General features: G+C 42.0%; 1 protein-coding gene, 1 long non-coding RNA gene and 2 other non-coding genes across 7 annotated transcripts in view; all 4 read left to right on the top strand.

Annotated features, from left to right (window-relative positions):
• arid4b (AT-rich interaction domain 4B) overlaps nucleotides 1-23,505 on the top strand; it is a 30,568-nt gene extending 7,063 nt beyond the window's left edge. Inside the window, exons 3-24 of the mRNA XM_061284472.1 lie at nucleotides 2,601-2,711; nucleotides 5,983-6,048; nucleotides 6,323-6,413; nucleotides 7,312-7,391; nucleotides 7,658-7,749; nucleotides 10,134-10,275; nucleotides 11,409-11,488; nucleotides 13,480-13,556; nucleotides 14,103-14,251; nucleotides 14,352-14,424; nucleotides 14,689-14,783; nucleotides 14,891-14,988; nucleotides 15,082-15,271; nucleotides 15,361-15,617; nucleotides 17,520-17,702; nucleotides 18,636-18,720; nucleotides 18,796-19,006; nucleotides 19,086-20,291; nucleotides 20,380-20,490; nucleotides 20,612-20,836; nucleotides 21,183-21,329; nucleotides 21,408-23,505. Of these exons, the coding sequence (XP_061140456.1) occupies nucleotides 2,601-2,711; nucleotides 5,983-6,048; nucleotides 6,323-6,413; nucleotides 7,312-7,391; nucleotides 7,658-7,749; nucleotides 10,134-10,275; nucleotides 11,409-11,488; nucleotides 13,480-13,556; nucleotides 14,103-14,251; nucleotides 14,352-14,424; nucleotides 14,689-14,783; nucleotides 14,891-14,988; nucleotides 15,082-15,271; nucleotides 15,361-15,617; nucleotides 17,520-17,702; nucleotides 18,636-18,720; nucleotides 18,796-19,006; nucleotides 19,086-20,291; nucleotides 20,380-20,490; nucleotides 20,612-20,836; nucleotides 21,183-21,329; nucleotides 21,408-21,556 (3,918 nt within the window). The 3' untranslated portion in view covers nucleotides 21,557-23,505. The remainder of the gene's footprint in view (nucleotides 1-2,600; nucleotides 2,712-5,982; nucleotides 6,049-6,322; nucleotides 6,414-7,311; nucleotides 7,392-7,657; nucleotides 7,750-10,133; nucleotides 10,276-11,408; nucleotides 11,489-13,479; nucleotides 13,557-14,102; nucleotides 14,252-14,351; nucleotides 14,425-14,688; nucleotides 14,784-14,890; nucleotides 14,989-15,081; nucleotides 15,272-15,360; nucleotides 15,618-17,519; nucleotides 17,703-18,635; nucleotides 18,721-18,795; nucleotides 19,007-19,085; nucleotides 20,292-20,379; nucleotides 20,491-20,611; nucleotides 20,837-21,182; nucleotides 21,330-21,407) is intronic.
• A 302-nt stretch (nucleotides 23,506-23,807) lies between these two features.
• On the top strand, nucleotides 23,808-26,866 carry LOC133158424 (uncharacterized). Of its 4 annotated transcripts, none has more exons than XR_009715212.1 (5): nucleotides 23,808-23,925; nucleotides 24,369-24,451; nucleotides 24,803-24,885; nucleotides 25,139-25,183; nucleotides 26,038-26,866. It is a non-coding gene; the product is annotated as an uncharacterized LOC133158424 (long non-coding RNA). The 4 variants fall into 4 exon arrangements; XR_009715213.1 differs by having other exon boundaries at nucleotides 26,014-26,866; XR_009715214.1 differs by having other exon boundaries at nucleotides 25,742-26,866.
• On the top strand, nucleotides 24,504-24,634 carry LOC133159192 (small nucleolar RNA SNORA14). Its single transcript, XR_009715670.1, has one exon. It is a non-coding gene; the product is annotated as a small nucleolar RNA SNORA14 (small nucleolar RNA).
• Nucleotides 24,933-25,064, top strand: LOC133159191 (small nucleolar RNA SNORA14). The gene has a single exon (XR_009715669.1). It is a non-coding gene; the product is annotated as a small nucleolar RNA SNORA14 (small nucleolar RNA).
• Nucleotides 26,867-27,740: the final 874 nt, after the last annotated feature.

Raw genomic sequence — 27,740 nt, 5'->3', positions numbered from 1 at the left:
TAGGGATTTTGGTCATTCTTTTTTTCCTCAAGCCAAAGACTCAAAGAAATGACAAAGAAATGAACTAGCCAGTAGAAATGTCCACTGTGTCATGTAGACCTGATGTTGGAGAGAGTGGATGGTGCTGAAGGCAGACAGATTTGTTTATTGGAGTGTTGAGGGTAAAAGTCACTGGGCCACGCTCAAAGAGGGCACCCCGCTAAATATGCTGCCCACGTGGCCACCTTAACTGAGGTGATGCACTCCATCAACTTATGAACCAATGTTTCCTTTTTTTTTTCTTGCTGTTAAAAGCTGTCTGTTATAGTAGGAATATTGGCTGAGACTGGCCGTTGTTATTTTCATTTTTTTCTAAATTTCAGGGTCTGCTGGCTTCAGAATTCAGGTCAGATGAATAACTAGCCGGCAAAGCACAAATCAAAGTATCGCTAATAGAAACTGTCAGTCGTACAGTTAAGTGTGGCTATATTCAGCTTGTACTCATTGAACAGAATTTCAATAAATGTATTTTTCCGCTTTTATCCATTGGAATCCACACAGACTAACGGACCATTTATGCAAGACAGTTTTCTACCCGTTTGTTGCGTTTGAGATGAATGTGTTTACTGGAAGAGCTTACAGTTAATAAGCAATAAAGCTAATGGCTATCAATCCTCACAGACTGATATGATATATGATAAGTATTGCTGCTTCATCCAGCTTCAAATGGGGACCTGTGAACCAAATGAGAACAAATAGGAAATGGATGAATGCGCTCAGAGGAGGTTTCTTTTTATTAATAATAAATGGCACTGAACTCACAGAAAATAGTCAATAAGTCAGCAATATAGTGATTGATATGTTTATATGCAGTGGGGGAAAAACATAATTACATTAAATCTATTGAAACCAAACTTTTAAATGCATCTAAACTTTACCTTAATCTGACTGTATTCAATGTTTTAAAAAGTGGTTTAACACCTCTGGATATGCAATCCGCTGCCATGTGTACACGAAAATAACTCAAACGTCGGAGTCGGCTTTCTGCGGCTGTCTGCAACTAATCACAGACAAAGAGGAAGCAACCATGATTGCGGCACCAAATGAAAAATTAAGTTTCAAATATAAACAGCATCCTCACTCACAATCTTTACAGTCTGTATATAATACTCGTGAGGAGTCAGTTCTCCTCTTGTCCTCCACTGTGTCATTTGAGTCTAGGGGCCACCCCAGGACAGAGCTGACCCTCTTTACTTGTTTGTTCAGCATCCTTTTGTTCCTGGCAGATATGCCGCCTGTCAGGCAGACCAACTTCATTGAAAAAGGAAAAAAGGAACGCCTCAGAGTTATAAAAGTTCTTCAGTTCATTGTTAGTTTTTTTTAATTAATTATTTTGAACATCCGTTCAAAAGCAATTCCTGTTTTTTATTGGTTAGTTCAAGTACATTTTTATTTATTAATACTTATGTCAGTTTTATATATTAAAAAAACCTGGATGCATAAATATGCACACCCTCAAAAAATTGCTGACACGGTGTAATTAACAGCGTGTCAGCAATTTTGGGCTTAGATTCAAGTGTGCACTGGTGCACATGCAAACTGAAATATTAAAGGGCCGCACTTCACCTCATGTAGTGTTGTCATTTGCAAACAGCTCGTTCAAACGAACATACCGCATGGAATCACAATGAACTGATTATTATTATTTTTTTCAATTCAGTTGAGCTCACCCGGTCACGAGCGTGTGGCCCATGAGAAACCACCCTGCAAATGGTGCTCCGTCACGATGGCCAGCTTTGCGGGCATTTTCGCTTTCACTACGTTTTTTTTGTAATTCTCGAGGCTTTTTCAGCCCTTGTTTAGTGAAGTGAAGAAGACCTGCAACTGGTCGCTTTGTACAAGCTCCCCAGGTTGCAATAAAATGAAAATACCTATATCAAGACTTGCTGCGTTTAGTAGATAAAGCTGGACCTGCAATGTTATGTATTACTGGTTGAACAGATCAGTCAATAATTTGTCAATAATATAAATACTTGGGGCACCAATGCAGCTTTATTTATCTATTCATATATACTACGTATTTTTTATTATTTATTATTCTGATTATTATGATTATTATCATTATTATAAGGGCATTTATTATTCCACTGTGGGAACAAGGAATTCTAACAATTAAAAGTCAATGCCCTTTAATCAGTATTCAGCCCTCCTGTCAAACAGTGCACACAAGCATCATCATCATCCCTTCACCCACTCGTAGTTTTTTTTTTCTCCCCACTCTGCATTGACCTTTCAATGTAGGAGATAATCATGTAGTGATGACTGAATTCCAGTGAGTTGCTTTCCGATGAATTTTTCCCGTCGTAGTCTCGAAGCTGTCGTGTATTGCCTTTATACTTGCTCCCTCAGTGGCTTCTTTTCAAATAGCCACAACAGATGGTATGCATTTTCTACGGATGAATCACCAAGCTGGGCTGGGTTTTGTGTTGCTGCCCTTGACTAAGCAAAGCATGTGAGCGTGCCCTTCTACCTGAGCTTCAAGAATACACCTGTCACCAAAGTGAATATTAATAAGTGTGTGTTGAATTCATTTTTTTCTCTGTTTTTGTTGCTTTCGTCAGACTCTGGAGGAGCCCCCTTACTTGACAGTAGGGACTGACGTGAGTGCCAAGTACCGAGGGGCTTTCTGCGAGGCCAAAATTAAGACGGCCAAGCGTCTGGTCAAGGCTAAGGTAAGGACTGGTGTCTTTCATTTTTGTACTTTAATGACGATGCAATGGTCGAACCGTGTTCATTTTGAATGATTTTTCATATTGGACCGAGGAGTGATTTAAAGCTATTGTGCTGAATGTCGACACAATGTTTCACTTGCGAGGTGTAGCGCCTCCTGTGGTGTTCATCTGGTTGGAGCAAAGTCCCATTAAGGCCTCAGGCATCCATTTTACACACATCATCCTCACAAGTATGACAGCTCCAATGTTGTTCCCCTATTGGGTTCATGCTTTGCTGATGAAGGCTTTGCAAAATAGGCGCTGTACTGTATCATTCCCCCAGTCGGGCTGAGCATCTGGTTAATACAATAGAGGAGGGGCTGCTCACTTGTCTGTCCTACAATGGAGGCATAATGGATTATACTACTGGGCAGCAACCAGCAGAAGGCCAACTACGGCAATTCAGGCCCAACTATAGTCTGCTGCCCATATGGTCCGTATGTGCTACGATCCCCTAGTAAGCATGTTATACTGCAAATGGGTGAAATTATTGATGCAATGCTACTCAAACCTGCACCATTGGAACATTAAACGTGAGTGTGCTTGCTGTACTTATTGTAACTTTCCTGTCCTCGCATGGTCTCTGATTTGAAAATAGGTGGGATTTGTGTTTAATACCATCGGCATAGATTTACATTTGAGGAGAGGATTTTATTCAAATGGCTCTCCTTAGACACCTCGATGCCCGTGGTCACAACACTTTGGTGTAAAATAAAACAAATGAGGCGATAACCGTTCATGTGTGAGGGTTTGAATGTTAATTAACTGAATGCATGATTTGGTTTTGCTTGATTCTTAAGTCAACATGCTTCGTTAACGTGCGAGCACGCGTCAATGTTCGACTTCCAACTTCTTTCATTAATCTCTGCTTCTTTAACAAGGTGATGCTTGCAGCATCGGGCAGGAGGTCCTTTGAGTGATTCGAGTGAAATATTTGTGTGACATTCATTTTTTACAATGCTGCTCTGCTCTTGACGATAGTAAAAAGTCAATTATTCCCACACTGATTTTACTTGCTGTGAAAAGATAAGTACAGCACATGCACTATGAGCAAGGACAGAGCCTGCAGCACTGTGCTGAACTTAAGGTCCCCATTTATTATGCTGCGTTTTCAGCCTTTGTCAGTAGGCATGTCGCAGAATATAAATGCACTGAATTTAGTCATATTAACTTAATCGACATTTCGTAAGCATTTTTTTTCCTGGGCTGTGGATGAGAATATAAATGACACAATAGCACGAGTGAAATTGCCCTCATTAATATGAACTTTTGAGCTGGTTGAAAAGTAAGCTGAGCATGCAGAATGTTCAGTCGTTTTCAAATTAAGAAAAAAAACGAGGCGGCATGGTGGAGCACGTCCGCCTCGCAGTTCAGAAGTGTGGGGTTCTGTTCCAGTAGAGGCAAAACATGTGGAGTCAAATGTGCACGCATGAAGCAGTTCACTGAACATTCAGTGTTCACACAGCTGATCCCACTTTTATCCAAAGTTACATTGCAAACTCGAGCTATAAAGAAGTCTTTATGTCTTTCTGCGTACTACTACCAGATGACGCTGACACTGCAATGCACAGTGACGGACTTTATTTGAGGATCGGAGGAGCCAAAGGTGCCAGTAGGAAGTAATACCAGCTTGTGAAAGGAGTCAGGTGTTATTGATCTTCTGTCTGCGGAGAGAGGGGCCCTCTGCCCTTCCAGGTGCTAAAAGGACTTTCCGTGTTACAGGAGAAGGAATGTGATTCTCTCCATATCTGATGAAATGCAGCCTGCTGGAACCTTTTCCTTCCTTTCTCTTGGTTCCTGTTGCACGACTGTGCGTCAATATATGTTTCTTTGATTTGTTGGCTTGATCCTTCCCTCCCAGACAGACTTTGGGAATATCGTGAATTTTTTATTTTATTTTTTATTATATATATATATATATACTTTTAAAAAACATTTTACATACCACACTTGTGGTTGTCAGTCCAAAGAAATCACGTGTGCACATTTTTATGGATCACTGTGTCTTAAGTAAAGCATTGCTTTGTTCTCTCTTTTTTTTTTTTTTTTGAGTTAAGTTAGTTAAAGTCCCAATGATCGTCACACACACATCTGGGTGTGGTGAAATTTGTCCTCTGCATTTAGCCCATCCCCGTGTGATTTTGATCCATCCCCTGGGGGAGAGGGGAGCAGTGAGCAGCAGCGGTGCCGCGCTCGGTAATCATTTGGTGATCTAACCCCCCAATTGCAACCCTTAATGCTGAGTGCCAAGCAGGGAGGCAATGGGTCCCATTTTATATTTTATAGTCTTTGGTATGACCTGGCCAGGGTTTGAACCCACAACCTTCCAGTCTCAGGGCGGACACTCTACCACTAGGCCACTGAGGTGGTCTTTTATCTCCGTGATTGTTTTATTTTTGCAGTGGTGGTTTAGTGTTTTTGTTTTTTCTCAAGCGTGGCTCTACAAACCATTCTGCTGCAGAGGTGATCGACACCAAGTATGAGAATGTAAAAGGATTTTTTAAAACGCGCATTAACTGATACAAGTTGAGCTTGAAAAAATGTGTTGTCACTAGTTCCCCATCAGAAAAAAAAGAATAATCAATAGCTAATTAGGTCAAGAGTTTTAGACGTTTCATCCGTGTCATATCAGTAATTAGATCTTCTATACTGTTTGAATGACAATCTAGTGAGAACTCCGATTAACTTCTGCTGAATATATTTCTTCGATATCATGTGTAAGAATTCAGATGAGCATCAACTGCATCATTCCAGTCAGTGCATATAAGTCTGTCCAACAGATTTTCTGCTCCTGGCAGCTTCTACATGTTCACAGTATGCTGGGGTTGCACCTTTTGGTCTCAGTGTTAGCAGATGCATGATCAGATTATGATCTACTGTGGCTCACTTAGCAGAGCCTGTAGATGCAGTGAAACGTTGTGTAGTTGTGGGGGTTGTCTGTGACATTCTGAGCTCCAATCGGCAACAGTTGGCGCCAGCAGATGTAGCCGTGGTGTACAGTTGTTCACGTTACAGCAGGAGTAGAAAATTCTCACACGTGACTCTTGAATCTTCACCTCAACATTTTACTCATCACAGTCGTCGTATCCGAGACAATACAATACAGTACAATGCAATGCAAGTAACACAAGGGAAATGTTGACACTGAAAGAATGTTCTGATGTGACTGTTTGGGATTGATTCTCCATTTATTTTACTGTCTGTCCTCTTTTTCATCTTCCTCCGCCCTCAGGTGACCTTTAAATCAGATCTCTCTACAGCTGAGGTCCATGATGAAAGCATCAAAGGACCACTAAAGGTGAGATGGGTTCGATAAAGAAGCTGGCTTGTCTCAAAACATCATGTATTGCTCTATAATTTGTATGTTTTCTTTGGATTTCAAAAAACATGGCATTATGTATTTCCAATTTGAATTCCCAAAGCCAGAGTCTCACGTCAAACATGGCTTCGTTATTTAATTCCAGTAAATGACAATAATTACAGCATTCTTAATAGCTTCCCATTCCCATCAAAACATAAAAAAGCTTTGTTGGGTTAATAAGCCAATAATCAGCAATGTTTTGGCCCTACAGGTGGGTGCTATTGTAGAAGTCAAGAGCCAAGATGGTGTTTGCCAGGAGGCCACAATCAATAAGCTGACCGACGCGAGTATCTACACCGTTGGTGAGTCATAATTATGAAAGCAAGTCAGAGCAGTTGAAACAGTTAGTATCTATTTACTATTTTTCAAAAAGCATCGTAGCTTTACTTAAGACTTATGAACGCTTGCCTCTTTGTATTCAGCTCAGATAGACACTCTTATTGGTCTACTTATGATCTGAGTCATATCCCGAGGGACACGTCTGGCCATTTTTACATGCTTACGGCTGCTTTTATGCTCTATTAACTGTTAGCCAATTGTCTCTATTTGTTTATCAGCGCTGAGATAACTGTTAGTCAATTGTCTCTATTTGTTTATCAGCGCTGAGCAGAGTAATGTGCAGCAAGGGTTTCTGCTTAATCCGCTGAAACCAAAAAAACTAAGTAAAACAGAAATGCCAAATGTAGGATGTAGTGTTAAGAAAACAATTACCATAATTACAAGTCTGAAAGAGAGAGAGTTATTTCTCTTTGTGCAGCACGAGTATTGTTTCATGGCGTGAAATAATGCGGGCAACCATATCTAAGTTGCTCTCAAAACAATTTCGGTATTGCACAATTGAACAAAGTGGACTTAAAGTGATTGATTGACATTATGTTCTTTCTGCTGTTGTAAGCTGTAACCAGCGCAACAGCCTCTTTTGCCGCTGCCTGTTAGTTAAGAGTGCCCTCGGGTCTTGGCTGTTGTGTGCGCGCGTGTGTGTGTGTGTTCTCATGTTCTTGCTTTTCATTCATTTGCAGGAGAAGAATTGTATGTCACTGCTGTAGATAGTTGCTAAGCTCATTTAAGGAAAAAATGACTCGTATGTACTTGTATGAACAAGTCTTAAACAGTCGTATGCATATTTTTGTGGATTGTTCGACATGGGTTCCTGATACAGCAAGGCCCTAAACTTTGTCTTTTTCATTGTCACCCCTACAGTGTTTGACGATGGCGATGAGAAGACTTTAAGGCGTTCCTCCCTCTGCCTTAAAGGCGCCCGCCACTTTGCGGAGAGTGAGGCAAGTAACATGTCTCGCACCTATCACCAAAACTATCTAAGGACATGAAACTTGTCATGTGTTTTTTTTCTCTCTACTTTCTTTCTTTCCCGTACTTAAAGACCCAGCACCAATTAAGTGTTAAGTTATTTACTGCTGCTGAGATGTTCAGCTCAGGGATGGATGGATGGATTGTTCACATCTCCCCCTCGGGAATTGAACTCTTGTCACTTAATGCCATTAAAGTGTGCCAACTGTCTCTTTGCTGTGGTTTGTTGCCTCTGCAGACTCTGGACAGACTCCCTCTCACCAATCCCGAGCACTTCGGCACACCCGTCATCGGTAAAAAGGGTAACAGGGGCCGACGGTCCAATCCAATGTGAGTATAGACCTTTCCTCGTTTGACATCAAACCATGGCAGAGGTTTGCACTGCAGATGCAAATGATGAGCAATGTTCCCTGCCAACTCACATTCTTGAGAAAAAGGCGCCCCTGTTCTGTGTATCGTGATAGCAAAGGCTTGCTCTCATTTCCATTTCTTTCGAAAAACCTCCCGAGGCCTACAGCAGGAAACCCCACACAGTTTTGGGTGGGTGTGTTACGTTTTGATATGCTCACTCCAGACTGCAGTTTTCATGTGGGAATAGAAACTGCTTCAGGGCTTTGGCAATGGACATCGCTGCGATTATAAAGAGGACGCTCCACTTAATAATCTCATTCTGACACCACTGCTAATGGCACTGATGTAATATTGACTTGAAAGAGTCCCAGCTCCACATTAGCACATCTCGCTTGTCTTCCTCTTTGCTCAAATATTTTCATAAACATCAACAATGCGGCCTGAAAAGACATTTCTGTCTAAATCTGAAAAACGTTATTTTCAGGTCATGCACGTCCACACTTTTTCCACTATCTACACTTTAATGTTCGATATCAATGCTTCGACTGAGAGTTACGATTTGTTTTTAAGTGGGATAATACAAGGACTCAATATAGGTTAAAGCTCACCGTTATAATTTGTTTCAAGTAGGATAACGGCAAGGACTAGGTTAAAGCTCACCGAAATACATTTCATGTTGTTTGTTTAACAATGCTGTTGCTGAGCGACTAATGGATAACTGGTGAGACTAGCACCCCACAAGGGATGTTTCTACATTCATGTGCATATACTCAGGTCAAATAAAATTGATAAAACCGCTGACTGACTGATACTAAAATGACTCATTGCTAAACATATAGCGCTCAACATAAATGAGCAGACTCCGAACAGATTTGTTACAAAACCTTAGATTTGGTTTCACAATCAATATTTTGATTGGAACACTATATTACAAAGTGCTCAAATGTGGGCCACGGATACATTTTTTATTTGGATAAAGACCTTGAGACAGTCATGTAATCTTCAAGGGGGGTCCCCATCATACTTGACGTAAATAGAAAACAGCTGACAGCACAACAGAACGTGAATCGAGACAAAATAAATACAGTAAAGAAGATCATCAAACCTTAACAACTCTGATTGTCAATTGTTTTCTAAAAACTTCATTCTTGCAGTTGAAGAAAAAAATGAGTACAAACTTTTGAAAATTCAATTTTTTAGAAATTATGTTTTGATCAAAAATAAGTTAGCCACAGGTAAATCAGTCATCAATGCGAGCATAAAGTTAAATTTTGGTCATGTGTTCAGTTTATTTAATGGATAAAATTACTTTTGTCTGCCAGTTGCCTACTGTGCTCATTCGTTGAGTGCTATTTATTTACTGTTCCACAGGTGTCACTGTTAACTAAACCTGGCCTGCAACAGTATTAATCATACAAGGATCTCATAAACTGCAGTTTCCCTTCAGTTGTTTATGTCTTTTGTTTCTGTGGTGTCAGAGTAGAAGTTGTAATAACAGCCAGGCACATTTACTGGTATTAAGTCATGCCAGACGGCGTGTGTGCGTTCACATCTTGCGTGTATACATAGATTATCAGAGCAGGCCGAGTGATGCATAACCAAAGGGTGGAGGGAGGAGGATCTGTTTGCTTGCTGGTGCTGCCTGTATGATCACATTTAGAGGCATGTCAAGGCTGACTGAGCTGGCTCATCTATACAAAAATACCAATGACTAAATAGTAAGGGAGCTATTTTCCACTAAATACCATTAAAAGGCTTAACAGAGGAGTTCGATGAGTTGTCTTATCAGTGCCACAATAGAATTTGTTTTCATTACATCACTTTGTTTGGTACACATAAACAAGGAATGCGGCATGTACTTAATTAAAGAAGAAGTCACATTACCCAAATGTTGGTGTCAGTTTAGGTCAAATGCGCTCATTTTATTCATTTACATTTTTGGGGTGTTGTGCCTATGAAAGGTGGAAACTGCGCTTTCTTTCCCCCCCAAAACACTTTCTAAGTGACCGCTGACCTTTGAACTGTATTTTGAAATCAGGAGTCATGAAAACTTGTGGCACTCTGAGATCTACCTTTGTGTTTATGGCAAAATGAAAAGAAAAATCCTATTTAGCGAGAAATATATAGTAGACTTTATTTGCTTTAGTTGGCCGCATAAATTATTATGGCCGGCAGGATATGGCCCCTGAGCCTTGAGTTTGACACCTGTGATCTAAATTGTAAGTCGGTTTAAACGCGAGTGTGAATTATCTCTATGTGCCCAGTAAAACTGGATGGAAATCATTTAAATTTGCATGCGTCTACACTACATTCTTATTTTATTATCCAATTTTCCCAACTATTGGTCTCTTTTTGTCATACAGCCAAGAGGAAGACCTATCTTCATCCTCCAGTGAAGAAGAGGAGAGCGATCAACGGCAGAATGAAGATCTGTTTGGCAAAGTGGTCTGCGTGGAGGGAGTGGCCATGGGGGATAAAAAGAAAATCACGTGGTATCCTGCACTGGTGAGCTCATAGCACCTCTACGGTCAACATCCTCTGCTCTGTCACTGCCTTTTCCCAGCTTTATTTGAATTTTTGAGGGGCCTGTGAAAGCACACCAGTTTTTGATCCTATATCGTCCAAGACAAAACCAATTGTTTTTGCACTTTGAAGTTGCAGTATTCTTACGACCCTCATGAGGAGAAGCGGTTCATAAAATGGATGGATGGAAGTTGCAGTCACTTGAAAAAAATCAACTCTATTGCACAAACCCCGGCGCCTGTTGCTAACAGTTCCCTTCCATCCACATTTAAATCTTAGGAAGCATAAGCGGACAGTGAAATGGTGACTTGCTTTCTATGTTTATGTAAGTGTTCAGAGATGGAGTGGGAGAGTGGGAGAGGCCAGGAGTAGGAAAAGCTTCCCCTTTAACTGTGCCCCGCCTACAGTGTTTGTTGTTGTTGGCCTGCTGTTGACCGACCTCCGTGCTGCCTCCTTGTGACAGCCTAGGGAAGTGTACTCTACTTTGTTCACATATTTCTACTACAACTGTACAGATGGGATGAGAGAAGTCTGGTAAATAAGGTTTGCAAACACAAAGTAAATAATGCCTGATAATGAAATAGGAGATGTGCATTGATTTTTTTACTTGCTCTGGACCATGTTGGTAGAAAAAAGGGAGCAATTGTGCCAAAACAAACATTGTAATGCTGCATGGTGTGTTGTGAATAGTGGGACTTGGAGCATGCAGGCAGGCAGTGCGGGAAATCTTATCTCCATAAAGGTAGTGCTGCCTCCCCTGGGTTAGACTCTGACAGTGGAACAACTCCCACTGTTATGCACCTCAATCTGAGTCAACAGCGGAGCCACATGCTGCGAGCCGCGTACAAACTTTGAACAACCTTTATTCCTCACTCTGCATCTCGATCGCTCGTCTTTCCTGGTCTCAGAGACAGCATAGTTTGGAATCCATCAATCAACATGGCCTTCACAAACACATTTTTCCTTATGCTCTGACAACATCATTTTTTTTCCCCTTCTGTATTTTGCTCATAAATATGCGGACGCACACACAGACACACACACACACACACGTACAAGCGCCGTCTGCTACCTCATCTTGACTTCTGGATTGTCTCTTGTTTCTACACACTCAGGTCACCTCCCCCGACTGCCACGATGACGTCACAATGAAAAAGGAAAGCTTATTCGTCCGCTCTTTCAAGGACGGAAAATTGTGAGTCTGAATTTTTAATGACGTTATCATAAATATTTGACTAGAAGAATATTTGAATAGTGTTGTGATATGTTTGGCTCATTTTAATCCAACATTAAAGAATCATTTTGATGCCGTTTACTGGAATCACTACTCTATTACCGACCCATTTTACTTGGTTGTATGTGCGCCGTGTTTATATTTTGCCAGATGCAATTATTGTCTCGTTTCCAAGTTTGTGTCCACTTGGTAAATGGACTAAGATGCCTGTGGGTAATTTTCTTAAAAATTGCAAATTGTGAAAGTTCAGTTTGTTTTCTCACCGTTACTTGAGTTGAATTCCACAGTTGAGAGAGCAGCCGGGGTCTCCTTATCTCAAGCCTTGCATCTGCAACCCACAATAGATCTCCTTTGTAAATAATTATAGCACAGAAAGTGTGAAAAGACCTCTTATCATGTCTTGCGGTTAATAGGCAGGTGAAGGGTAGCGCCGATTAGAGGGAAGATAAATCACAGATGAAATGCCTGTTTTATTCTTGTCCGGTATTATTACATGGCACACACAGTAGCTGTTCCACCTCCTGTCGCTATTAGATTTTGCCCACTGCAATCAGCACAGTCTATCTAGGGCTGGAATCCAGAAATAATAATGCGAGAAGACGGAAAATCTATCTCTGTATTAATGAGATTTGCAAGGGTTGGTTCCTTCCAATCTGCCTGCCTTTATGTGAAAGGAATAACAAGATGAAAAAGGTGATCAGGAATGTTTTTCCTTATTACCACAAGTTTGAGCTGTCAGCCACATGTCATTGTTTTGTTATGTTTGCATCTTGATGTGCTCCTAGCGTTTTTTTCGGCCCTCACAATTTTGCGATGCAGCGAACCATTTGTTAAAACTAAGCAGGTTATTTGCAACACACTCATCCTTTCCAATAAACTACACTCGATAAGGGTACCTGTTCACCTGCTTTTAACACGTTCAAAAATATTTCCACTATGTTTTTTAGTGTAGCGTCTTCACGTCTATTACCGTTTTTTTCCATGTATAATGCGCTCCCATGTATAATACGCACCCTAAAAATGGCACGTTGATGCTGGAAAAAAGCCTGTACCCATGTATAATACGCACCCAAATTTTGACTCCTACTTAAGTCCGTAAACGTAAAATTATTTCAGAAAAAAGATCATCATTGGGAACAACCGGATGTTATTCTGCCGGTCAGTATCACTGCGCATGCGCTAGCAAACTCGATAGCGAAGAAATGTTTCGGATTTGTGTAGGGTACATTGTGACAGCAAACGAGCAGGTGATCGAGCAAGCGTCTGATACGAGAGCATTGGGTTCGTATGGAGCGTGTTTGAAGAGAACAGCAGAGAAGAAAGCGCATCTGTAATGGCGGCCTCCGTCTGATATCCGGATAAAGAAAAAGAAAAAAAATTGTACCCATGTATAATGCGCACCCCAGATTTTAGGACAATAAATTAGTTAAATTTTGCGCATTATACATGGAAAAAAACGGTATTCCAAAGTGGTGCTAACTGAGTGTCATCTATGTGCTTTGTTTGCTGATGAGACTTCACATCCATAAACCTGCTGACCTCGTCAATGCAGCTCGTAGGTTAATGTGCGAAGCTCCCTCCCCAGAGAGTCATCGGTTAGCGATAAAAATGTGCTTTTTGGAAACAATAGCTTTTGAAAATATTGTTAGGGAACGCAAAGTCACACATGCAGAGGGCAGATGGGGGAAGGCAGGGGGGTTCATAGTGTGGTTATTCATAGTGTGTCAGATTGTTACCCTAGCAACAGTGGAAACAAGCTTTTACTCCCTTTGTTTGGCTGGCAAACTTGCCGCATTGGTCAAGTCAACAAAAAAAATGCCATTGGCTTGGCTAAGTGCAAAACATTTACTACTAGTTTGTGTTTTTACAAGCGAGTGTTTATTTGTTTTTATGTGTAGTTTATTGCTGTAATCATGCAACTGCTAACGAGCGTCACGTTTCTTTTCTTGCAGTTACATGGTGCTACGGAAGGATGTTCGAGAGATCGAGGCAGATTGTCCCCCTAAGGCTGATGCAGGGCTGAAGCCAGGTGAGTTTCATTTCAGTGCGCTACACTTAACATGAGTCATAATAAATGAATTCACAAATATTTTGCGGGATGATAATGTTTTGGCACATCGGTAGCAGACATTCAGTGTGGATACAATTTTCTTTGAATCCTACCAAGAATTTTTATTGATAGCCTTCTTTTCTGATGTAGCAGTGCTCCTATTTTATAAGATAACAATAAGCAAAACACTTTCTATTATCTGATTCCACTCCTATCTGTGTTATCTGTCTGCTTTACAAAAATGTTGAGTGAGGATCTGACAAGGTTGTTTAATTTTGCTTACTTCCCCTAGTAACCTGTCACAAACGTTTTCTGCCGTGAAAAATGTTTCGCTGTTGAATGACCTCATTAATGTTTGACTTTTTGTGTTTCAAGAAGCCGCAACCTCAACCGCACTCTGGGCGGGGGTTGAATGGCGGGGGGGTTAAATCAAGGCCGGAAAATATGCTTGATTTTGAACATCTTGTTCACGTTTCATTTGTTGATACAAAAGCCAATCCAGCAATTCATGTGTGTGTTAAACAGCGCTGGATGCAGCCCTGGAGTTCCAGCAACAGTTGGTCATTCCCAATGCCTGGAAAACTGAAGTGAAAGAGGAAAGCTCCAGCAGTGAGGTTGATGATGATGATGAAGAGGAGGAACAAGAGGAAGATGCCAGTGCTGAGGAAGAAGAGGTGAATCCTTAATCACAATCATGCTTCTCCCCCCCCCCCCCCCCCCCCCCCAAATTAGAAGTGGAATTCAGCCTCAAACAGTCTGTTGTGCTGGTTTTAGGAGGAAGTGGAGCCTTACCCCGAAGAGAGGGAGAACTTCCTTCAGCAGCTCTACAAGTTCATGGAAGACAGAAGTGAGTTTAGGATCGTGCTGATTAATTAAATGACATAAAAGTCTTCAATTTGTGTTGTTAACTTAAACACTTTAACTCGTGTTTTCAACCGACTTTTTTCAATTACAATATCAAATGGACATTCTACGTGATTTCACCGTTTGTGACAACCAGTAAATGCATCACAAAGCAAAACCCCAAACACATTATCTTGACTGCATATTTTCTTCTATGTTACTCTAAGGTTTGTTTATAATTTGTTATGTCCTCTAAATCTGTTCACAGGAACGCCCATTAACAAGCGGCCTGTTCTGGGTTACCGGAATCTCAATCTGTTCAAGCTCTACAGACTGGTCAACAGCCTGGGAGGCTTCGACAATGTGAGGGCCGCAGTGACCGCACTGATTCTTTATTGCTTAGTTCTTGGTAATTGTTCTCTTGCAAGCTAAATCCAGATGCGCCCTCTGGTCTCGCCAATTGTACACAGATTGAAAGTGGCGCTGTTTGGAAGCAAATCTACCAGGACCTCGGAATCCCTGTGCTCAATTCAGCTGCTGGCTACAACGTCAAATGCGCTTACCGCAAGTATGTACAAGCGCTGCGGGCCAAATGCTGCTTGTTTCTTCGATGCGCTCAGCAGTTCCAGGACAATCTGACAGGAATTGTGCTTTCATGCAGGTACCTTTATGGCTTTGAAGAATACTGCACTTCCACAGCCATCACATTCAAGATGGACCTGCCTTTGAAGCAGGCCCCCAAGGGAGAAGCGACGTCTGTAGTCGAGGGGGGAAACTCAGCCCCCACGTCAGCCATCCCAGAAGAGCAGAAAGACCATGGAAATGCAGAACCCAAATCTGTAGTCTGCAAGGTGCAGTCACTCTTTGGATTTTGTTTCAAGTGCATGTGTACTGTAGTCGCATTAAGTGCTTTTATATTAAAAGCATCCCTCTCCCTCAGGAGGAGAAGCTTGAGGTAGGGCTGAACCAAAGTCAGTGCACATCTTCAAAAGCTGGGGGAAATGACAGAAATGGAAACAGCACCTATGATGAGGAGGAGGAGGAGGAGGAGGAGGACGAGGAGGAGGAGGAGGAGGAGGAAAAAGACAGTAGCCCCCACACAGGAGACGCAGATGAAGGTTCTTCCACGTCTCGCCTCGGAGCCGAGAGCATAAAACAAGAGCACGATGAGGACCAAGACGGCAAGGACAACTCTGGGTAGGTGGTTTGAAGGGATGACTCCTCAAGCAGGATTGAAGGGAAAAAAAAGATACAGTGTGGGTGGAATGTTGTCATTATTCCGTGACATCCTTCAAAATATCAGCAGTGTGCTTTTGCTAAAGACCAAAGTCTTTCCTTGGTGGCAGCATCTGCCACCACACAGACCTTTTTTTGCACTAATTCCCAGTTCAATCCACCCTCTCTTCGTCCAACTCAGCTCATATAGCCACGTTGTTTTATTTAGTCATGGCTTAGTCGACATCAGCTGGCAAAGGCGTCTTTGAGCAGCAAAGCCTGACTGACTACCTTTCACCCGGCCGGCATGCATCACATTGTTGCTTTATCTCTGTCTTACTGTCTCTCTCCTGCTTCGTCCGCTCGACAAACGACACGGCCTCTTGACTTTCACCCTGCCCTGATAACGACAAAGCTGCTCTCCTCTCTTTTCTGACGACCTCATATTCAGCTTTATTAAATGTTCCTTGTGAGCGAGTGCGAGTGTGATTGTTGTCGCTGATGCTTCAGACCGCTAGATGCAAGGCTTTCTGTGGTGATAAATGTTTGTTTCTTAGTCATTAATATGTTGTCTGTTTTGTTGAGCTGAGGCCTGACTTGTTTGTTGACGTCATACTTGGACACTTGTGTTGAGGTTTTGCACAGTGTTGCAAAGTCACATTTTCATCAACCACTGTTAACTTCTTAAGTGCATTTAGTTGTTTGTATAGCAATGCATTTTGATACAAAGATATCATCAGTTATCATCCATGATTGTGCTGATTTGTTGACTTCTTGATACGTTTGAGGAGATAAGAATCGTTAGTCCCGTTTCTATTTTTTTAATTCTTTTTTTTAATGTTTTATAGCCGCTGTGGACATTGGCAAGGTTGACCTTTATTAGATCGTTAATAGCAAAAGATGTCATCCAAAACCCAGACTTATTCTATCATCTTGACATTTTTACTTTGTGATTTGCAAGATCCCCTTTTGACAAGTTGATTCTGTTGAGTTTTTACACGCAAATAATATTTCTTAAAAACGACTTTGAATGATTGTGCATTGAGGTGCTGCAGTTGAGGAACAAGATGCTATTTCACCTTTTAGGCAATGTTTAATTTCCCCTGTCCAAATATTTAGCAACCCTGTTTTTTCCCCTTGCCAGAGCAGTTTTATGATTATATTTTCAAACTACAGAAAAAAAGGCTATCTCAATAATATTTACGGGACCAGATGATGCTAGCAAACATTTGTTCCCTAAGAAAGTACCTGAGTATTTAAAGAATGTCTGCAGCTTCTTTGGCTTGATCATCTCAATTGAAAATGAGCTTCTAGCGGCAATCATTCACTCTGAGGACTGACTGTCTGAAGGCTTGTCAGAACTGCTCCTCATGGTAGCTAACCAAATTGAATGTTTGTAGTGATGCTTCGGGTTGCTGTGTTGCCTGCCATCGTGCTTTGCTGTGCTAACCTGCGGCCCTTGGGGCCCTGGCCCCTGCATCATAGCCACTTAACCGGCCGGCACTCCTCCTTAACTGCCAGTAGACCCTGCAGCTTTGACGGTTCCTGACTGTTTCTCACCAGCTCCCCCTTGTGGTCGTTGTGTTCTCTACAACGCGTGAATGGCAATCCCAAGTTTGCTGTGTGCACCTAGCTAGGGCTTGAATAGTTAGTAGGCTGGACTTTCCATGAATGACGTAACATTCAAATGCTGTCGTTTGGAAGGCTTACCATGTATTATTCAGTCTGCTGTACTGTAGATGAGGGATAGGACGCTCATGAGAACTGTCAATTGCCTCGAATAGCATCAGACGGTTTGATGATAGATTGCACCAACGTGGGAGGGTGTGTGGTTTTCTCTGAAGCAGACTAGGGACAGGAAGTGCTGAACTTTCTTTCTTGCAGGGATGACAACAGTCAGGAGGGGGAGGAAGGGGAAGAGTTTGAGTGTTACCCCCCGGGGATGAAGGTGCAGGTGAGGTATGGGCGAGGCCGCAGTCTGAAGACGTACGAGGCCACTGTGAAAGAGGCAGACGTGGAGGGGGGAGAGGTGCTCTACCTGGTGCACTACTGTGGCTGGAACATCAGGTAAGACAGGACGTGGGGACAGTCACCTAACTTATATATTCACCCTCAAACCAAATCACATCTTAACCTTCAAATTGGCCTTTGGGATCACCACTTCATGGATATCCCTGCTGCAGTGACTAATGCGCTCCTCCTCCTCCTCGCAATTCTGATTCATCTGATCTTCTCTCTTGGTCAGAGTTGACTGAGCCCTCTAGTGGCAGAAACAGAATTGGGCACGGGGTTGATGTGGAACGTTCCTCAGCTCCTCTTAGCCAATTGTGATTGAACCCCCCTCCCCTGTCTGTCCACCCCCCAGCTGTCTGAACAGACAGGCTGAATTTCTGTTTCATGCTTGGATTGGCCACACAGTGGTTCTAGTCAAATTCCTGTAGATCCTCCAGTCCCGAGTTACGCTAATCTCAGAGAGGCTAAACAATCATCTCTTTGTTACACTCACCTCTACCTAAGTGGGTTTAGGTTAATGCAGTCTCAACTAGCGTGTAAGGGCAGCTAGCAAAACAAACAAAAACAAAACAAAACAACATATCAAAACACATTTCATCGTCTCATCGTTGTCGTGTTATCCTGTGGTAATCTAACGACAATGGTTGTTCTCTGCATTGTGTACGTGTGTGTGATGTTCTGAGATGTCCTGCAACTTTTCATTCTTGTACGATCCAAATAGCACCTTGTGTTCTGTTGGTTGTGGTGGTTGGTGTAAATATGTTTCTCTCCTCCATTGTAAGGCTTCGTCTTTAATTCGATTGGATGTATTCCTTTGTACTGAAGGCTTTTTGTAACGCAGCAATGTTTCAGGCCAGACAGCCGACCGACCGAGGTGGCTGGCTATGCGCTTGGTGGTGGTGTGTGATATTTGAACGAGCTCATCTCTCGGATCTGATTGATGAAAACTGTCTTCTCTGTCTTGTTTTGTTTGTACTTGCTCTTTAGATATGATGAATGGATCAAAGCAGACAAGATTGTTCGCCCAGCCAATAAGAATGTACCAAAAATAAAGCACCGTAAAAAAATAAAGGTACCGCTTCGTATAGCTTTTGGATTTTGGGCTCGATGACGTAAAGTAGATTGCTAATTTATAGTCAATTCACAGAACAAAGCTGAGCGGGAGCGAGACCGGTTGGAGAGGCTCAACGACAGAGACGTCCTCGGTCCTTCATCCAATAATATCCGTGTCCCTCGTTCCAAGTGTGACCTGAGCCAGGAAGTATTTTCCAACCTGGATCACGGTGACGACCAACAGGCTCAGCAGCACTCCCCAGCCAAGTCCATAGAGATTACGTCCATCCTCAATGGTCTGCAAGGTAGCAACACTTACACAATCCGAACCTACGTCACTCTCTCGCGTATATACTGAAACAAGTTTTTTCTTATTCTTCTCAGCCTCTGAATTGTCTTCAGACGAGAGTGACTGTGAGGAGGGAGAGCACACTAAAGAAGACCGCGACACATGCAGAGATGTAAAGGGCACATCAGAGCTTCAGAAAACCTCAGAATGGAGAGAAAGTGGTACTTCACCCAATGAATCCAAACCTTCTGCAGTCTCAGGGAAGAGCCTTGAGTTAATCAGCGGGGAAGTGGGGAAGCCCAAACCGGATTCGATTGGGGAGGCAAGTACCAGGAAGAGGAAATCTGAAGGGGCAGCAGAGAGGACCCCAAAAAAGCAGTCCAAAACGAGGAGAGCCACAAGAAGCGCAGACTGGTTGCCGGTAGGCTCTTCCAGGAAACTGGAGGAGAGGAGTGCTGGTGCCATGGAAGAGAGAGGGGCCTCATCTAGTAGTAGTTCAGATGATGAGGGAGCAGCACTTTCTGGCTCCCAGGCTGACGGCAGTGAACGAGGCCACCCAAAAAATAAAGGCCCCCCTTCCAAAAAGTACAATGGGACAAAGGAGAAGAACAAATCCAGCAGACAAGCGGGATTCTGGGACATTCCTGAAAAGAGGGCCAAGATGTCTGGGAATGGAGAGGAGAAGCAGGCTGTGCGCTCAAAAGGCCAAAAGGACGTGTGGTCCAGCATTCAAGCGCAGTGGCCAAAGAAGACTCTCAAAGAGTTATTCTCTGATTCGGACACAGAGGCCGCTAATTCTCCTCCACCGCCCGCACCTTCCAGTCTGGACGATACAAGTGTTGAGCAGGAAGCGGGACCCGAAGATGACGCCTCAGAGGAGCACATAGAAAATGACAAAGTGCAAGAGTTCCCTAGTAGTGGCAGTAACTCTGTACTCAACACGCCACCCACCACACCAGAGTCTCCCTCAGGTAGAGGCAGTACATTAGAAGATTGCGGCCAAGCACCGCCGCCTTCCCCACCGGCGCCGCCCACACCCCCCTGTCTGCCTCCGGTGTCAGCTTCTGCAAGTCTCCTGGCGGGGCTGGTGCAGGAAGAGGTGGCATGCCGACGCAGTGAGAGTGACAGCAGCACAGTAGAAGTGGAGAGTCTGGGTGGGGAGTTGCCAGATCTTCCACGGGACGAAGGGACGGGTTCCCCACCAAAAGTGTTTGATGCCCCGCTCTCCTCCAACAGCAGCAGCAACTGCAGCCTGGAGGTGAGCAGCAGCAGCCAGCATGAGAGCGAGCAAAAGTCCAAAGGTACAAACTGCAAAAGCATACTTTTCCCTGATCATGGAGCCCTGCGGCCTACACATGACCTCATTTGTTATACACGTTGTCATTGTAGCATCTGTGAATCAGAAACGGCAGAAAGAACCGCACACAGGTGGCGTCGCAAAGAAATCTAAGCCAAACCGCAAGAGCCTTGGTGTGCCTCCCAAAAAGAATAGGAAAACAGGTAACCACAACAACGCAGACTTGCTCAAAACAAGTCCCGTTTACTTATTGATTAGCCTGCACTCATCATGCCTGCCCGCTAGGAGTGGAACTCATTTTTTTTAATTTTTTGTATCCTTCAGCCAACAGCAGTGACAGTGAAGACCAATCTCTCGTGGAAGGTTGTGTCAAATCAGCTGCCACCAAGAATGACACATCGGACGTCAAGGTTACTGTTTTGCCTAAGTGTCGCGGCCGATCTCCCCCGTCAAGCCATAAGTACCACAAGCAGGGTGACGCCGATCACTCGCAGCACCGGGAAAACCATGGAAGATCGCCGCGGGTTTACAAGTGGAGCTTCCAGATGTGTAAGTGTGCCTATTGACTGTATTTATACATATGCATTTATATTAATAACTATAGTCCCAATTCTGTAATTTACATACTACAAGCCGCTCCTTTTTTGCCATGCTTTAAAAGCTGCAACTTGCGGATAGTTTATGGATTTTTACTAATGTGCTTCACACCGCCAATACTTTTACTTATAGTCTCGTCACATCTGACCAGTGAAATTGACGAGCCATCACCGCGGACCAATGAAATTGTCATACTCGTACTAAATGTTCATATCATAGCTGCTGCAGCTTTAGATCAGGCGTGCTTTGTAGTGAATTCATTGATATTTAATTCTTTCTATATTTATCGAACCACCAGCTGACTTGGAGAAAATGAGCAGTCTGGAAAGGATCTCATTCCTTCAAGATAAGCTTCAGGACATCAGGAACCACTACCTCTCCCTCAAGTCTGAGGTGGCTTCCATCGACAGACGGCGAAAGCGCATGAAGAAAAAGGAACTGGAAAGTGAGTTAGTTATATGTCGTGTTTCAGAATGTGAATGAAAGATTTACCAAGTGAGCAAACCTTTCTTCTGGTCTGCAGGCACTGTTGCTGCGTCATCTTCATCCTCCTCCTCTTCACCATCCTCGAGCTCGCTGACAGCAGCAGTCATGCTGACGCTGGCCGACCAACCGGTATCTTCATCCTCCTCGTCGTCACAGAACTCTGGGGTGTCAGTGGAGTGCAGGTGACAGGATGTAGCAGCAAGGAGCCGCCGCACTAAGCACTTAACCAGCACCCTGGGGTCGATGCCCCCGTTTCCATCCCACAGGATGGACAAGTCAAGCTACATACTGTAACAACTGGGGAACAATGCCAGACCAGAGACAAAACAAACAAACAAACAAACAAACAACAAGCACTATTTTTTATTGACAACTGTTTTCTTGGCAAGCTAATGGCACTTAAGTGCACTTTTATGACGATTGCATGGGGGCGTGAAATTTGTCTAAAGAGATTCACAATTGTCTTTTGTGCTCTACCTAATTCTAATTGAACATTTATAAGAATACATTTTTACAAGCAATAGCTGTTTCCATTTGATAAGAAATGCATTGGTAAGGGATGATTTTCATTCAAGTCCCTCCTGTGCGCAGTCCTCGTAGCTCAACGCGGTGCCACCAGAGCTCAGTTTGAGGAATTCAGATGAGCCACGTTGGCATTTAGGACAAAGTAAATGTGTCACTTAACCATGTTCCCTGTCCAGCACCATCATAAAAAAGGCTTTTGTCAGTCCAAAATTCTGATGACAATGCTCATCATATCTTCTTCAGGCGTGCATATGTTTGCATTGAGTCTCGGAGGTCACTGGTAGCCACAGTGGATGGATTATGGTATGATACTGTAGTGCCTTGCAGTTCTTTTCCATGTGGCACTTGGAGGAAGGACAGAATCCTTTTCCTGCTCCTCCTCTCAAATCAGAGGGTTGCCTGAAATGATATCCCTTACAAAAGACTCAAGAATGCCGTGTAACTGAGTGATTGTGTGTTTCTCTGTATGTGAAAGACGGTGAATAATGGCTAGTGATGGATTTTATCGGAATATTTAATTGTAGAACTATACTGGATCGCCTGTAATCTACTACTGAATACTTATCCAGCTTGGGTAGAAACCGTGCAATGATGATGAACGCAATGGTTGTATTTCTTCATCACTTCATCGGCCTTTTTTTTTTTTTAACCATTTCTTGGTTCATGTCTCCATTTTTAACTACAGTCGTTATCAGTCTTTTTGTCTTGACTGAAGACTTGCGGCATGTCCCCAACTGGATCATTGACTTGAAAATAGCCGTAAGAGGTATTTACAGTCGAAATGAAGAGGAGTCCCATGTGTAGTGTTCCAAACAACATGAAGTAATTTATGTTAAGTGTGCTTTGTTTTCATGAAATAAGGCAAAACATAGTTTCCCTTCCATGTCTGTTACACTTCTCATACTCATCCTTCCGTAAAAGACTTTGTTTTCCATGTGCTATGACCAGAATAAAAGTAAAGATATTGTAAATGTACATTTATATTATACAGTGATGTATATGGATACAACCTTTTCTCCAGTGTTTCCTTTGTATCAATCTCTACTCAACGATAACCTGAAGTTACATTTTGTTTAGCACTTGTATGTAATTGTACGCTTTTGTTATAGATTTGTATATTGAGAAGTGTTTTGAGTCAAGCTATTTAATATCTTGCACTGTTAATAATGTACTTTTTTGTACAGACAGTTTTACGCTTTTAACTGTACTTTGTGTAAATATTGAGTCACCGCATGCATGTTCTCCTTTGTCCCCATTCAGTTTTTCTTGTAAGATTTTTTTTGTAGTTTGTCAATTTTGTTCTGACTCATTCATTTAAATGGTTGTTTCCCTGTATGTTTTTGCATTTTTAAATTTCACGTAATATTTTACTTTGTATCCATTTTTTGTTTTTATTAGCTTGTGCTTGTCAGAGAAGAATGGTGTTTTTTTTTATGAGGCTGACCTATTTTCCAAACGGCATGGGAAATGGTTAGGCTCATTGATTATGATAAAGGATCTTATTGAAATAGTATTTATTAGGTTCATCCGAGGACGGTCATTGTGTAATTTATTGTACAAATGCAAAGCAAAAGCCTCTGTTTGAAATAAATGCCATAGTTTGTGAAGTATCCAGGTTGACTGTTGGTGTCATTGATAAGTTTGTACGATTGTTTGTTTTCCAATTTTATATTCTGAATGACAGCACATTTTGTGCAATCTACCGAACACATACTATTTGGTTCCACTCTGTACACTTCCTATATCTAGTTTTCTGTAATTTTCCACACCAAAAACAAAGTCGTCTCATGTTTAACAAATGTAGGGCGTTACTAAATGTGTATATACTCCAATGTGTTTGGTCTCGAATGTGCCAATCTTAACATTAGCCAATGAGGTGCTATTTCCGGTGGCAGAGCCAATCATTGACTTGGAATTCGCAGCGTTGCTGCTAAATTCCGAACTAACTTGCAGCTCGGTGACTTCAGTGCTGTGTCGTTAAAATGCTCAGAATGGATGCAAAATGGACAACCTTTGTCGTGCGACAAACGGTGAGATGATGCACTTTTAATTACTTGGCGTATTAAACTTTTAGCAATTGTTTTTTTTTTTGTAAGAGAAAGGCAACGATTAAATATTGAGCAGATCATGGTAAAAACCACCGGAAGCATGTTCGCTTGCACGTGGCCCATTAACCGCATGTAGGATACTAAAGTAAAACAGCGCCTATGTTACAGAATGCTTTTAATTTTGCTCAGTTGCATTGGTTTGCAGAATTGTTTATATAGAGACTTGCTTGCTTTATAGTGTCCCGAAAAAAAAAAACCCGATTATGCTAAAGTTACCGCAGCTCCAGTTGAGCAAAACGAATTGTTCATGTGCATGCAGTTACGTGTCTAGAATGTTTTGACGTTGGTTGCATCCAACCCAGATGGATCATATAATGTGTAAAAATTCACGATAGTCTGAACTATTTTTTTTTGCTCCGTAACAGGTAAATATGACTCTGCAACATCTAGGCTTCAATGAAACGTCCATCTCCACGTGTTCCCCACCAATCACCTTAATATTAACGAGGTGAGCTCTTTAATAATTTGAATGCATCAATCAAATATCATGTTTTTTCTTATGGCAGCTTTGATAAACCCCCCAGTTGTTATCTGTGACCTCTGGGACAAGGAAAGTTGCAAGATGAATTTTAGAACATCCAAAACCAAGCATCACTGTAATGCTCTTGGTTATTTCACCTCTAAGACAATTCTGAGTGATTCTTTCCATTTGTGCATTCTACTTCACCTCAATATGAATCTTAATATTCTAAATTGCTGTCTATCTGATACTATTGAATGTCATGCAAATGAAGATAAAATATATAGTCTGTCAAACTGTATGTCTGTGGTAATTGTAGATGTTTCTCACTTGGAACAGGCAAAGATGACCTGCACACTGACTTAATAATGTGGTCTACCTCAGCCACATTTTCTCAACTTAAATCCAGAATCCAACTTCAGGTGTGTATCTCTTAAACATTACATTATTGTCATGTTTCTATTCCTACTGGCATCTTTAGTAAACCCCCCAGTTGCGATCTGTGACCTCTGGGACAAGAAAAGGTGCAAGAGCAATCTTAGAACATCCAAAACTGAGAGCCACGTCTGACGCTCTTAGTTATTTCACCTCTAAGACAAAAATTCTGTCTGACTTGGTTTACTGATTGTGGTGCTGAATCGAGTCTGTGGATGACCAATATTATTTTCTTTTTAGTGTGGCATATTGAAAAGACAACACAACACAGAAGGACAGACACTGGTAAGTTTTTCACTGTGTGGTAGGTAGAACTACAGGTCAAATGTCATCCTCTATGCTGTAGAGATGCGTAATTCCCTCAGAGTTGGTCCTTAAAAATGTCTTAAATATCTTAAAATATGGGTTTGCCAATAAAGAAATGAGACATTTCTGGCTTTTGTTTCAGCACACTGCTGTCACACCTTTATTCTGTGCTTTTTTATTTTGTATGTAATCTCATAACATACAACTCGATGTGGTACGGACGTGATGCAAAGATGCGTGCTGACTCCATGGTTAAAGTTGGGGGGGTGGGAATTTCAACTTGTCCAAAAAGTCTTTAGAGAAGAATGATAGGATTATTTTTTTGTTTTTTTAAACTAAATCTCAAATTTACCTGAATCCAAACTATAACACCTATATGTTTAGAATTTTGGTTGACATATCAGTCTCACAATTCTGCAATTGGCCATCAGTCCAAATTGTAGACAGTATTTTGCCCCAAGTTAACTTGCCTGAACTGCATGATACCTGTGGTATTCAAAATGGAAGGATGAATGGATGTTGTTTTTCTGCCCATAGATGGCAGTAGCAATGCACAATAGAGCTGCTCCTTCTCCATGGAAAAAAATAGAGCCATTTTGCTTAACAAGTGCAAATGTTCCTCGCGAATTCAACATCCAAACGCCGGAGTGGGGAGAAAGCAAGTTAATGTTGGTCATCTCATTGGACCCACTTGTCGAGAGACTGTTTTGTTTTGCTGGGTGAACGGGGTCATTGTGTTTTCAGTGGAAAGCAGCACGTCCACAGAGTGTCTCCAAATAGAGCCATAATTATTTTCCTCCCGTCTGCAGCTGTTTTTCTCTCTGCTCTCGCAGTCTTGACGTTGCCAGGAAACGCGAGGGAAGTGTAAACCCGGTTTCTGCACTGAAAATACACAGAGGATAGTGAAAGGTCCACGCAAGATGCTCTACTTTCCGTGAGCTCAAGGCTACAAAATGTATGCACAGTCATCTGCGTGAAGTGACTTGTTTGTCAAGTAAAATATGGACTGTAGAGTTACAGTTGGAATGGAATCTGCTGGCAGTCCGTCTGGAACACTTTCTCCACACAAGTTCACTTCCTTCGTAAACACCGGCCACTTATTCTAGTATGTTGGCTGAGTAAAGATGAAGGATGCCTGGCAAGCAACTACTGCCTGCCTTCTAAAACGGGAAAGTAGCACATGAAAAGAAAGGTTGGAAGCATGTTAGTTTCCCCTAAAAATTAGAACACAAAGGTGTATACCTCACTAATACATGCATTGAAATATTTCAGCCTGTTTTTATTTTGATTACAGCTAATAAAAATTGTAATTTTAACATCACAAGAAATTTGAATATTGCAGGAAGAACAAAAATATTGGTATTGTAAACAATAGTGTGAATGTTTGCTTGTTTTTCTTGGAAAGTATTTTCCCCATGTTTCAAGAATCTACTTCTGTAATTTTACTGAAATGTCATTTTCGAAGGTATTCCAATTTACTGGTACTGTGTGATAGTGAGATGTTCTCTTCACTGTAGTTCTGTTAGTCCTGTTCAGTTTTTCATGTCATATAGTGGGTTTAATTTGGTTCATCCTTAAATGTATGCAAATACTACTTGTAGTTTTGTAACATCAAAATATAGCAATAAGAAACAACAAAATAAATGTACATTTTATACTGCACAGCACCATTTCCAAGTACTTCATTATGACTTTATATATTTTGTAATGAAACTATAGATTTGTGTTTCTCTTTAATAATGCATTGTTATGCAGAAAATTGCTTTATTGCCTTGTCAAAACTGTACCAGGTCAGTCGAGATTGATGTTTTAAGATTGTCTTGGCTAGAACCAGAGTGAACAGCTGGATCAACAAAGTACTATTTGTATTTGCGTGGCGAAATCAAATTATTAACATCACCATGCAGTAGCGATGACTTCATCAAAGTCACCTACCTTTGGGTGTGTTCACGTTCTTGGCATGAATCAGTCTCTGTGCTATTAAAAACAAGTCAATAGGTGGAGCCGTTTGTAAAAACTATTTTAGAGTGCATTCATGGCCTCGTTCGTGCAACACTGGAATGAATGTGAGTCAGCGCTTCACGTTGAGCCGGAAAAGAAGCGCTCAAAGCCCCTCATGTGCAGTAGGGGGCGCTGTGGCTCCGAGCAATCCACCACACGCCCCACTTCTCAGAGGTGTGAATGAAGGATGAGCTCACGGCAGCTCACTTTGACAGCTTTAAAGACGTCTGCAGCATGTGTTCATGTATTTGCGATACTTTTCCTTAAGTGCTCACAATAACTCTTTCCAATTCGACAACGTAAGCTGTCAATTATGGTTATGTTAAAATCTCTGATGGGAGAGCACTGGGCCTGTTTTAAAAGCAGCATTCCAAAAGCTTTCATGGGAGGAATATTTAAGCGGTGCAAGACACGGCTGGAGAACCTGGCACCAAATGATGGCCAACTGTAAATAATGTTGCTCTGCTGTTTGGCCGTCTGAATGTCAGGTCGTGATCTTGCGCACCAAATACCTCGCATAGCTCAGATTGGGTGT

Source organism: Syngnathus typhle, linkage group LG8 (genome assembly GCF_033458585.1).
Source record: "Syngnathus typhle isolate RoL2023-S1 ecotype Sweden linkage group LG8, RoL_Styp_1.0, whole genome shotgun sequence".
NCBI classification, from domain to species: domain Eukaryota; kingdom Metazoa; phylum Chordata; class Actinopteri; order Syngnathiformes; family Syngnathidae; genus Syngnathus; species Syngnathus typhle.
The sequence above is the reverse complement of the archived record's forward strand: the minus strand, read 5'-3'. Positions and strand labels throughout refer to the sequence as shown.